Consider the following 13,669-nt stretch of genomic DNA (forward strand, 5'->3'; position numbering starts at 1 on the left):
AATTCACTCTTGGATTCTTCTCTACATTAAAATTATACACCTCATTGCCATTAATATGCCTTACAAGGAAAATAACACTTAATTGGTATCAAAGCTAACATATTGGATAAGGAGCCTCTCCTACATAGTATCTATTTATTTTTTTAGACAATTTTTACTGACTTAAGCATCAAACAATCTCTCACCGACCAGTATCATCCCGATAGTTTTTGTCTTAATTTTTTTTTTTTACAGGTAACCTATCATCAATCTGACTATCCAAAAGATTTCAATATCCTTCCGCTTCTTCGACCACCCTTCTTGAGGGGCGGTCAGACTATCTAAAATATTTGATAAAATGATCGAACCACCCAAGTTGTTTTGGGCGGTTACACCGCCTCTAGAGCCTGTTCTAAAAGTGGTGACAGAATGTTCGTCAACCTCTTTCAAAAAAAAAAAAGAATGTTCGTCAACCTCTCTGCAAGAGTAAATGGTTACTGCCATATATATACATATATGCTATTCCGGCATTAGCAGCAACTACGGCCACCTCCACATCGAATAAGCAAATTCTTATCTTCTGAATGCAGAATCAAATCATCATCTAAAAATCATGGCCACAAAACTATGCACATATTGTGTCACACTATATGCTTTGTCGCATTAGCCTTAAAACTATATATATATATATATATATATATATATATATTATAACAGAGTCATATTGCCGACTCTACATATGACTCTGTGTTTCATCTCTGTCCCCTTTTTGACACCTGCAAACCATCCTCATTAAATTCATGAACAGATTGGAGGAGATTTCTGAAAGAGAGAACCGAATCAGAGAGGAATATTCCGCTTTTGTTTCATTGAAGACACATCTCCATTTTCCTTGTGTTTGCCGTTTAATTAATTTCTGATTGGTTTTTGAAAACTTCACTAGCGGCAAAATCATCACATATATGGGTATATAAGACCCTTTTGGACGTGAGCAAAAAGCGAGTGGGCTCGACTTCCATAATGCTATTGCTGTACCCAATTATTTATTATTTATTTCGCCAGTAGCAAAGTAGTACGTATTTTAGTGGGTCTGTCTTGGGGAGACTCATAAAAGACAGCTACAGAGAGCAAGGAATATATATTGCTCGACAAAGGCAAGGAGTTGAATTTCCTTTCTTTCCCATGGATTCCAATGCTGAAACCATGCATTCCCACTGCTTGGAAATATCCATGGAAGCACACAAGGTTGTCCCACCGCCCCATAAGAGCACCATCGAGAAGCTCAAGACCAGGCTCAAGGAAACCTTCTTCCCTGATGACCCTTTGCGCCAATTCAAAGGGCAGCCAATGAATAAGAAATTAATCCTTGCCGCCCAGTATGTCTTCCCTATTCTTCAATGGGGTCCTAATTACAGCTTCAAACTCTTCAAGTCCGACATCATCGCTGGTCTCACCATTGCCAGTTTAGCCATTCCCCAGGTTTTGCTCTGTTCTCTTTTCATTCTTTTTAGCATTAATTTGAACCTTTCTTCTCCTTTACCTTTTTTTTTTTTCTTTTATTTTCCTTTCAGGGAATCAGTTATGCTAAGCTTGCCAACCTCCCTCCAATTGTGGGTCTCTGTGAGTATATTGTTTTTCAACTTCTCTGTACCTTTGAGGCATGTTCTGTTTTAGTATTTACAAATTTCTTTTTTTGTTTGGTTGGTTTGATTATATATGATACAGATTCCAGCTTTGTTCCTCCACTTGTGTATGCTGTTCTGGGAAGTTCTAGGGACCTAGCAGTAGGACCAGTTTCTATTGCTTCTCTTGTACTGGGATCCATGCTTATGCAAGAAGTATCTCCCAACAAGGACCCTGTCCTGTTTCTTCAACTAGCCTTTACTTCAACCTTCTTCGCTGGTCTCTTCCAAGCTTCCTTAGGATTCTTAAGGTGATTTCTTTCTTTCTTTTTCTTAATCAGCAATATTATACTCTAAAAACCCATTTGATATATATATGCTCTGGAATTACATAAAATAATTTCATTCTTGGATATTCTTGTTTGGATGACAATGCTTGCGCAGGCTTGGTTTTATAATTGACTTTCTTTCAAAAGCTACTCTTATTGGATTCATGGCTGGGGCGGCTATTATAGTCTCTCTGCAACAGCTTAAAGGCCTCCTCGGAATCACCCATTTCACCAAACAAATGGGCATAGTTCCTGTTTTAAGCTCTGTTTTCCACACCACTAAAGAGGTAACTCTGTTCTCTCCTCCTCAAAGTCCAGTGTTAAAACATAAATTAAACCATTAAATTCATCTCTTTATATCAATTTAACTCTTTTAAAACAAACATTAATCTAATTTAAACCAAAAAAAAAAAAAGAAAAAAAAAAAGAAAAAGAAAACTATGCTAATAATAACATTGGAAGACTGATATCAGGTTTGACGTTGACATCTTAGAGGGTGAAATAAATCATAAGAAGTTGTTCAAGAAAAACACAATAAAAGCCTACAGCGGGAGTAGTGCCACCAATTATCCTAATAAATATACGTTATGAGTTAATTATATATGACTCTGTTTTTTAGCATTTCTTTTGCTTCTTACATTATCTTCACCGATTTTCTGCAGTGGTCATGGCAAACTATACTCATGGGTTTTTGCTTCCTTGTCGTACTTTTGCTGGCAAGACATGTTGTACGTTATTTATTCCCACAACCATATATCTCTCTATCTCTTTGTTTTTCTCTAAAAGGATGCACTCAACCGGACAACCTCAGTGACTCATTGTATTTATTATGGACGGTTATGATTGTCTATATCAACCCATCTGTTGCATGGATCACAGCCGTTTGATAGAAACACACACACTCGTGTGGGGTCAAAAAAAGTATCGTACTCTGACCCAAAAAACCATCAACAATCTTTACCATGGTGGCACTGATTGCCATTGGCGATTGATAAAGGTCGGCTTGGCTCCTTTTATAAAGATTAAAGACTTCTTCATATGCTGTATTTGAGTTGACTCGGTTCTGCATGCAGACCACGTGTCATCTGTCTCCATGATTGATGTTGTCCGTCCATTTTTCTTTTATTAAGAATTCTTTTTATTATTCATGAAAATAATTTTTAAAAAAATTAAAAAAAAAACTTTCTACTTGCTGATGATCCACTGGAGGTACTCTTCCAAAGATCCCTCTAAGAAAACCCTCTAATAAAACAATTGTTTCTTCTAAGTTCTATTTGTTAATGTATTTTGAATGGTGTTTTTAATTTATATACTTTTGAAAAAGTTTTTTTTTTTCTAAAGCATTTTAACTTGATCATCTAATCCTGCAGAGCATGAAAAAACCAAAGCTGTTCTGGGTGTCAGCTGGAGCCCCTCTTGCATCCGTGATCCTCTCAACCCTCCTCGTCTTCGCGGCCAAGGCAGATCACCATGGCATCAGCGTGGTAAGTTCAGGCCACCATGGCTTACACATGACGACGAGTAAAGTAATTTAATAAATTATTATATAATTTTTATACAATTTAAAATGATGACAATGCAGTAAAAATGAGTAATCCTACGTACTCAACTGCCATCTCACCCTTATTTCATTAGACTGATGTGCCGAGTAATGCTAGAAGTTACTCTTGTGACACTCCAAGTGACGTGGCTTCTAAAATTACCATTAGCTTTGTGATTGATTATTATTATTAAATTTTGATCAAATTGTGAGTTTAAAAGCCACTTTATTGTTAGAGGGACACTAGAATGACTTATAGAATTACTATTAATCGATGTGGCAATACACATCAGCTTTCGCTCTGGGATCAACATTTATTTAAAATGAAAGAATCTAAGGAATAATAAGCACTACCACGTCAGCTCAATAAAATAAAAGTGAGATGAGATTTGAGTATTTACAAAATCTCAGTAAAAATTATGCTATGTGTTTTTTTTTTTCCCTTTATTTTTACTATTATATCATCCAATTGTATATTTATCTACTAAATAACATTATTTCTATTTAAATCTTTCATTGTCATTACTAATCTTTTTAATTAGCTGGGTCTGTTGAGTAGATCGGAAAATTGCAACAAGGATTGAACCCACCTTCATGGAACATGTTGCACTTTCATGGCACCCACCTGGGCCTGGTAATCAAAACTGGCCTTGTTACTGGCATCTTATCCCTCACTGTAAGTTCACTTTTATTTTTATTTATTTTTAAACACAATTAATTATCAGAACTATCATAGAACCGCGTAAAATTCATTATTATTATTATTATTATTATTATGGAATGAGATTATTGTAAATAACTAAATTCGTAGTAAATTACGAACTCTCGATGTTAACTGTTAGACCATTTACATTGGTTTATACATATTTTTATGCAAAATCTGTTGGGTGGTCTTAGGCTTCTCTTAACCCCAAAAGTTAGCTCAAGAAGTGAGGCTTTCTCCCATATTTATAAAGTGACCATCAACCCCTTTTCACAACCGATGTGCGATAACCAACAATCTCCCCTTTACATCGAGCCCAGAGTTGGAGCAGAGATAACCCATTTCTCCTGTGGATTGTTGAGCTGAGACTTGTTGGTTGAACTTAGACTCTTATACTAATGTAAGGTGGTTTTGGGTCTCTTTCAACCCCAAAAGCTAATTCAAGACCAACAATCCCAACAATCTCCCTCTTGCAAAGTGATCACTAGCTCTGTCCAAAACCAATGTGGGATAACCTCAACAAAATCGTTAATCAAAAACCATACATTTGATTATCAATTTTTTTTTCTTTTTTTTTTATCTATATGTATTTTTCGTAATTAAAGATCTTATTTTTCAAATTTTTGAAAAAGAGAGATGTAGAGAGAGAAATAGTAGGATAAAATTTTGGAAAAAGAGAGATGTGGAGAGAGAAATTGTTGGAGAAAATTTTAGAAAAATAAGATTTTAAAAGAGAAATAGTATATTAATGAGATTGATGTGTGAATAGTGACTGTTTGTAAATGCAACAAGAATGGATTATGCATCTCAATGTATTTTGCATGTGAGATGCATAATCCAATGCATAGAGTTTTTTCGTATTTTACTTATCTATTTTAAATAAAAGTAAAATATGGCTGAGCCAATATGAGTGATCTTAACCATAAAAATGCATATTAACTTAATTGTTATAATTTTGTTTCAAAACAGGAAGGCATTGCGGTTGGAAGAACTTTTGCTGCTCTAAAGGACTACCAAGTGGATGGAAACAAGGAGATGATAGCAATCGGGTTAATGAATATGGTTGGCTCCTCCACTTCTTGCTACGTTACAACAGGTACTGCTCAATTAATTACCTGTTTGACCCTTATTCCTAAACTTTTTAACGGTTGAATCAGGGACAAAATCATGATATTTATCTAGGGAACCATACATAATTCTGTCATTAGAAAAAGTTCTTTAAACTATCACCTGATTATTAATGTCCCGTCCCTCCTAACTAAAGGTTGCTTCAATGTCCTTCTAAATTATCAAAAAGTTTTAATGTTCTCTCAAGAAATAATTATAAAAAAATTTTAGGAAAACAAAAATATTTCTATAAATTTGTGTTGGGAGATAACGCAATTATGGAATTCTCACTCACTTAATATATATATTTGAACACCACTTTAGCCCAAAAACCTAAGTTAATGTGTTTGGATCCACTTAAATATATAAAGTACTTTTTTTCTTTATATTTTCTTAAAAGCGTAAGTTAATGGGCTTATGCCAACTAGGTATATTAAGTACTATTTTTTTTTTTTCACAATGTGAGACTCAACACTCACAAGTGTAGTCACAAAAATCTCCTCGACTCTTTTTACATTGACCCAACTCCTCCTCGTTTGTGAGTCATTTTATATTTTAAAAAGTGTCTTGCGTCAAGAGTTGTGCATGCAGACACAACTCCAAACCCGACGCATACAGACACCTGTAAACCCCTTCTCAGGAAGCTAACTATGACTTTGATACCACTTGTTTAGAGATAAAATTTTTATAAAGTTTTTACCTGTAGTACATTAATATACAGATTTGCATTACTTCCATAAAAAAAAGAAAGAAAAAAAGTTGGCACTATATTTTCTTTCTATGGAAGTGAAAACCGCTTGGTCTAGAGAGCTCAAGGACAAATAATTAAGGCTTTTATTTGTTTGTTTGTTTGTTTTCTTTTGTGAGTGATTTAATTCTATGGTCAGTAATTAAAACCTTAAGATATATATAGAATAATGTATATATGACATAAAATTTCAGGTGCTTTCTCGCGGTCAGCTGTGAATCACAATGCAGGAGCAAAAACAGCAGCATCAAACATAGTAATGTCAGTGACGGTGATGGTGACCCTCCTCTTCCTGATGCCTCTTTTCCAGTACACACCAAATGTTGTACTTGGTACAATCATTGTCACCGCCGTTGTTGGTCTCATTGATATCCCCTCTGCATTTCACATTTGGAAGGTTGACAAGTTCGATTTTGTCGTAACCTTGTGTGCCTTCTTTGGTGTTATTTTCATCTCTGTCCAACAAGGCCTTGCCATTGCTGTAAGTATATATATATATATCTATTCTTTCTGCATAATTCTTCTTTATGTTTTTCTTCTGTGCATGTTATATGACATGAAATATATATATATAATGATGATGATTAGGTTGGATTATCCATTTTCAAGATCCTTCTGCAAATCACAAGGCCAAAAACGGTGATGTTGGGGAAAATACCTGGGACTGATATATACCGAAATCTTCACCAGTATGAGGAAGCTTCAAGCGTCCCTGGTTTCCTCATTCTAAGCATTGAATCTCCCATAAACTTTGCTAACATCACGTATCTTAATGAAAGGTTGGTTGTTTATTTATATCCTTATTATTGACAATGATGTCAGTTTCGATCTGCACTAGTTTTTATCCTTAAATAATTTTTGCCTTTCTTCTTTCTCTCTAATTAAATAAATGGCTTCTTCATGTTATGCAGGATTTTGAGATGGATAGAAGAATATGAAGCTGAAGAAGATATGAAAAAGCAATCATGCCTTCGATTTTTGATCTTGGAAATGTCAGGTAAATTCATGTTCACCATGTTTTCAAGATGACACTTATTCTGGACTGTGATAGTTTATCAATTTATATTTCCATCTCATAATTATCGTACAATGTTGATGCATCAGTTTTAACAAATTCTTGTATATATATTTTTTAAACAATAAACGATTTAAGAGTTGGTTCGGACTATCACACTAACGTTAATTGCAGAACAATTGTAAAATAAAAATGTAGTTAATTTGAGTATTATTCTAAGTAGACTAACTTAGTAAATCTAGAATTCAGTTAAATATTTTAAGTCAGTTTTTAAAGATGAATTTGAACTCACACGAGAGAAAAATGTTAGAATATTAATTAAATGATTGAATTTATTATATTCTACCAACTTAAACTTTTGAGATAAGTGATAATCTCACCGGCTATAATACATATAATCTTTACATTTTCAGCGGTGAGTGCTGTAGACACAAGCGGGGTATCTCTCTTCAAGGTTTTAAGGAAAGCAATGGAAAAGAAAGGTGTTGAGGTAAGGAATAAAATCTCTCTTCTAAGTATATATATACTTATTGTGGCTGATGATCTCATACTCCAACCGTGACAAATTGGCATCACAGCTGATATTGGTGAATCCTCTGAGTGAGGTTATGGAGAAACTTCTAAAGGCAGATGAAGCTTGTTATTTCATGAGACCTGATAACATTTTCATGACAGTTGGAGAAGCTGTAGCTTCGCTTTCATCAAGAACGAAGGGTCAGTCGTCATCCACATATCATGAAGGGACATAGACAAGTTTTGCTCACCATAAATTACTTGTTTGAAAAGAGTCCAGAATAAAATGAATAATATATATATATCAAGTAGTCATGTGCCTTGTACCAGTACTGAAGATTGTAATTTTTTCCTGAAAACGTTCAATTCCTAACTTTCGTAGCAGATTTTCACAAACTCACCCACACAAGAACAATGTAGAGTAATCTCAACTCAAAGATTTGTACTAACTTTGGGATACTTTTTCCTTGACTAATTACTAATAAAAGGATTACATGGCTGTTATAGACGGGCTACTGATTCTAAATTGACGCTAATAAGGAAACTAACAAAGAAATATAATAAAAATTGATAATGTGTGGAGGAGCCGTTTTGTACGGGTTTGAGATTTATCCAACATGGATAGATACACAAAATGACCTCGTCTTAGGTTTCTCAAAGTGTAAGTTTATTCTGAGTAGATAACATTTTGTCTGTGTAGTAATTGATATATGCTGGCTCTATCTAAAATGGCTTGACAGGTTAGCCAAGGCAAGATAAGAGGATAACAGGTTTAGACAGATCTCCTTTTTCTGAGCAGGAAAATATCTTAAGGATGTTGTTCATCTAACCAACCATGCCCCAAGATTTTGGATTCAAATTTACTTTTTCAGCTTTGTTGTACACCATTGTAAGATTTTGTTAAAATCAATAAGAGATATAATAGAAGTGTAAGAAATGGGTGTTGGGTCTAACTTAACCTAAAAGCTAGCTCAAGAGTTGAGGTTTCCCCTCACCCTTTAGATGGGCCATCTCCTTAATACCCAAGTAATATTGTGGAACTTTCAACACACCCTTTCACGTGTAGCGGGAGGACATCGATCCATGACAACACATGTAGCAATGAGAGGCGGTGGGCCACAGCCAATTGGGTCAGGCTCTAATACTATATTATAAATGGGTCATATTAGAAATGGGTCTTAGGCCTAACTCAACCCAAAAACTAACTCAAGAGTTAAGGTTTCCCCTCACCCTGCTTATAAATGGTCCATCTCTTTAATACCCAAGCAATATTGTGGGACTTCCAACAGGGTTTATGTCAATCAGCCCACTTGAAAGGTGGGATTCTTCTTATGTCTATAGAATGATTTGCAACATAACATATCAAACATAAATGTTATCTTCTAGTTGAATCCTTGCTTATCTCATGATCTGTGGATGAGGATCAGATGCAGCTCTAGAGTTGGCTGATGTAGCTCTAGAGTTATTCTCCAATACACCCCCACAATAACAACGTTTAAGAGCACACATTGAGATTGGAAGTGAGTTGCTGAAGTCGGGTTTTGTACGAATATTAGCCAACTGATCCTTGCTTGACAGGAATTTTACAATTAATGATTTTGTAGTAACTTGATCACACAGAGAATGATAGTTAATTTCAATGTGCTTGGTCCGAGCATGAAACAAGGGATTAGAAGTTATGTTGCCCCAATATTATCGCACATTAGAACATGGGTTATTTGCAAGAAAACACCAACCTCACAAAGCAAGGATTGTATCCATGTGAGTTCAGGAACAGCATTGGCTATGGCCTTATACTCAGATTCCTTACTGGAACGAGAAACAGTAGGCTGTCTCACAACAAATACGAGATAACTGTTATGGTGTCAACTGTTCGAAACCTATTTGGACAGACAAACCCTCAATTTTTGGTTGTTTCTATGATTTGGGTTTCATTTTTTTATTTCTTCATTATGCATTCTGATCAAGATTGTGCATTGGTAAGGCATAATTGCTTGAATTTATTAGCTCATGATTTTCAACATAGCTTAAGCCATTGTTTTGGTTGCTTTAAAATTCATGTGAGTGTATTCTTTCATTGTGGATGTAATCATTGGGAACTTTGAGTGGTTGTGAGTAGTGTCTCACCTAAGTTGGATAGGTTGGCACACACAAGACCGTTTTGGTTGTGCAACACCTATGATTAGGTGATTAATGTTTGCACTTGGCTTGTGTTGTTGTTTGCTTCTTTGTTGCAAAACATGTCCACTTCGAAAAGGAAATCATAAGAGAAGATGGAAGCGATTCATGAGAAGATCGATCCGTAGACACCCACTTATGGTTGAGCGTTGAGTTAAGATTGAGGATCTTGAGGCTTCATCTTTTGGTATTACTGTAAAGTCAATGGGGATGTCATCAGATGCATGCCATGAAAGATATAGTTATAAATAGTAAGGTTGAAATGACTTCACATGAGGATAACAACCTTAATTACCAACTCAAGTAGCATACATTCCTCAATGATCAGTATGGTTTAATCAGTCACCAGACCAACTCCTACAGTGTCTCCATCTAGAAGAGTCTCCCAATGACCTCTTGGTGTGATTGTAGTTGAGTCTGACTATGATCCATCAAAGAAGGGAAACATGGAGTGGCAATATACTTCAATTATTTAGTGGTGTAGCCATTAAAATAATGTTTAGTTGCTCATATGTGTAGTTGTCTGTCATTAATATTATGATATCTATCATGAGTTTTGATTGATAATTTGATATTTATATTTGTCTTGTCTTGATATGTCTAGCCATGATATTTTTATGGTGATTGTGAAATATCATGATTTTTTTTTTTTTTTTTTTTGTGATATTGAAATATTTAGTTATGAGTTCTGAATTTGAATGTTGACTTTAAAATTCTTAAACTGATTCAATATCTCCTATATCTTCATGCGTGTAATAAGTTTTTTTAGTGTTTTCAGTTTTATTCAAGACAACGATTGATCTATTTGTTGATTTGATATATTAGGATTTAGTCTTGAAGGGAATCATTGTAACTCATACGTGTCTGTAAGGTAATTTTTCACCGAATGGTCAAAAGGGAATTTGTTGGGTGTTGTGAAATTTTATTATACTCGCAAATGCACGAACCGTACCCAAGTATAGTTTAGCAAGCGCGAGGTTGAACCCAGAGAAACTTGTGTAGATGTAAGAAAACTAATCAAATCTAAACTAAATAAATTCTAATCTAGTTCAGGAAAAATGTGATTTTTCTAAAATAAAAATAAAACTAAGCTTGCAATTAATCTAAACAAAAGTATGAAAATATCAAATTATTAAAAGAAAAAAATTAAGGTTTTGGAATCCACCTCATTAATTCACAACAACATATATTCATGATCATTAATTTTACCACAAACTCATATATGATAATTTAGAAATCAATCCTATTACAATTGAAGATATCATTATTCAAAATATTTAGGGAAAAATGCATTTTACCCTTCAAAAGTTTGACCTAATTTTTAATTTGAACTTCAATATTTAAAAATTTGCAATGTACCCTCACAAAGTTATAAAATTTTGCAATTCGACCACTCTATTACCCAATTTCGTCTTCTGGGACGGAAAGTCGAACACGTGCCACACACATGATAATTTTTATCCCAAAATTTTTATATTGCCCCTAAATTATTAAAAGAAAAGAAAATATATATATAAGACGGGTAAGGAGCCGAGTGAGCGATGGCGAGGACCATCTCGGGCACCGAAATTCTCGTTTGTAAATCTTATTGTACATGGACATGATGTTCTGGTCGTGAAAGGACAAATACCTAGCCATCAAAACGAAGAGTATAACCCCACAAGACCAGATGTTGACCTTGAAGGCCTTATAGCCCTTTCAGCCGAGAACCTCGGGAAAAACGTAAGCCGATGTGTCGCAGAACGTGTGGAAGAGGCTGTCCTGGCGAATCTGGTCGGAGACGGCGTTGAGGCCGAAGTTTGAGACCGGTAGACCTTGGCAAACGTTCCATGGCCGAGGAGCTTCCCCACCTCGAAGCTCCTCCATTTAAAAAAAAAAAAAAATTAGGGGTAATATGAAAATTTTGGAATAAAAATTATCACGTGCGTGGCATGTGTTCGACTTTCCGTTTGAGAATGCGAAATTGGGTAATTGAACGGTTGAATTGCAAAATTTTATAACTTTATGAGAGTATATTGCAAATTTTTAAACATTAAGGTTCAAATTAAAAATATAATCAAACTTCGGGGGATAAAGTGCATTTTTTTCCAAATATTTAAAAAATCTAAAGCGTACTCTTCTTCGCTTAAGAGTTTAAAAGACAAATTATCTATTGTATTTGTTAAAAATAAATCATAAAAGATATCCAATTTTAACATTTAAAAAAAATAAAAATAAATAAAAAATAAAAAAAGGAACTAAGCATTCACTCAATTAAAAGGATCCTAAATCATGTGAAAAACATGATTAAACTCATATCCAAATTGAATCTTTGTCAATTGATATGAAGCAAGAGCAATTTAATCATTAAATAAAATATTATTCTAAGTAAAATCAAGTCTCATAAATAAATGTTGATAATCATTAACGAGGCTTCATCATCAACCTCAACTGAGAATTTTAGTCCCTCGTAACTGCAAGAACAAAATCTATAATCAAAGTACTAAACATCAAACTATAAAATAAAAGAACAAAAATTTGAAAATCAAACTAAATCATTCGCTATTGTAGAAGAACTCCTCCAACGCCCTCCAAGCAATTTTTTAAAATCTTCTCAGTCTCATCTTCTTTTTGTTTAGTGTCATTTTTATAAAGAGAAGGAAAAAAAAATAAAAAATAAAAAATAAAAACCTTTTTTTGTTTGACCTTTCCTCTTTACGAAGAAAGGAATTTTTCTGCGCTGCCTTTTTTTTTTTTTTTTTTGCACTGCATAAAGCAATTCTCCAACTTCTGAGTTATTACGTTTTCTTCAGCTTCTTCGCTTTGCCGCACTTCATGAAGCAATTCTCCAAGTTCTAGGTCCATGTGATGCTTTCTTGTTTTTTTTTCTCTCAAATTCTCCTTTTATATATATATATATATATATATATAAACAAAATGCTTTATAATTTTATTTTAAATCTGTAATATTTTAAATCTGTAAAATTAATAGGATGTCACAATTATTATATAAGGGGAGGCAGTTAATGATTGGTTAATAGTTATTAAACGCCTCTGCCTACTCTTAGAACTGCTAATTGCCCTCCAAGGCAATTAGCAGTTTTTTTTTCTTTCAACTTCCTACAAACACAGTTATTAGCGGTAATTAGGTGATTAATAAATGCTCACTTGTACACGTTTAACAGTACCTAGTCAAATATTTAACCAGAGTGACTAGCAAGATGAAGAGCTTTTTTTTTTTTCTTTCTTTTTCTTTTTTTTTCGGGCTACATGGCTAGCCAAAATAACCGCTATTTTAGCTAGCCGCCCTATGTGAGTACTGATGATAAAAAGAAAAGGTCCATCTTTTGATCTTATAAGGAAGGGTATTTTATCAAATTAAAGAATTCAAAAAACTTTTGGGAAGTATTTTTTATTTTTAGTTTGAAAACGTGCCGTGATATAACATATTAGTGAAAAATGTTACATTTTTATGTTTTAATGAGATTTTACGTTTTGAATTATTTGTTGATGTCTATTTGAAAATAATAATAATAATAATAATAATAATAATGAGAGAACATTCTGACTTTTGTTAAAGAAGCAAGCAACATTGGATTCTCTATCATGCAATGATAGCGTAGTTGAAACGCATCTCCAAACTTTACATTGGATTCTCAATGATGTGATGACAAGTCTCGTGGAAAGCCAATCTTCAAAGCTTTGACATGGGAGTCATTGTGTGGACCCACCTCACCACTTGGCGCTAGATGGAAGGGAAAATGTCAACATAAGCCTGAATTTTGAGGAAATGTATATATATATATATATATATATATATATATATATATATTGGATGTGGTTTGAAAACCAAGAAGTCACGGAAAGGCCGAGATTGACGCTGAAGAGATGTCCCAAGTGAGAAAAGGAGTCACGAAAGAGCAAATCAATCCTCCTACTGAAAAAAAATATATAAA

At 34.1% G+C, this 13,669-nt stretch overlaps 1 protein-coding gene across 1 annotated transcript; it reads left to right on the top strand.

The window, feature by feature from the left end:
• The first annotated feature begins 1,032 nt into the window (after positions 1 to 1,032).
• On the top strand, positions 1,033 to 8,064 carry LOC132177736 (probable sulfate transporter 3.3). Its single transcript, XM_059590178.1, has 13 exons — positions 1,033 to 1,458; positions 1,551 to 1,599; positions 1,705 to 1,912; positions 2,046 to 2,217; positions 2,593 to 2,658; positions 3,301 to 3,414; positions 4,030 to 4,146; positions 5,143 to 5,269; positions 6,223 to 6,509; positions 6,617 to 6,807; positions 6,940 to 7,025; positions 7,457 to 7,533; positions 7,622 to 8,064. Exons 1-13 carry the CDS (start codon positions 1,162 to 1,164, stop codon positions 7,790 to 7,792), a joined length of 1,962 nt encoding a protein of 653 aa, XP_059446161.1. The 5' UTR covers positions 1,033 to 1,161; the 3' UTR covers positions 7,793 to 8,064.
• Positions 8,065 to 13,669: the final 5,605 nt, after the last annotated feature.

The sequence above is a fragment of the Corylus avellana genome, chromosome ca4 (assembly GCF_901000735.1).
Source record: "Corylus avellana chromosome ca4, CavTom2PMs-1.0".
NCBI classification, from domain to species: Eukaryota; Viridiplantae; Streptophyta; class Magnoliopsida; order Fagales; family Betulaceae; genus Corylus; species Corylus avellana.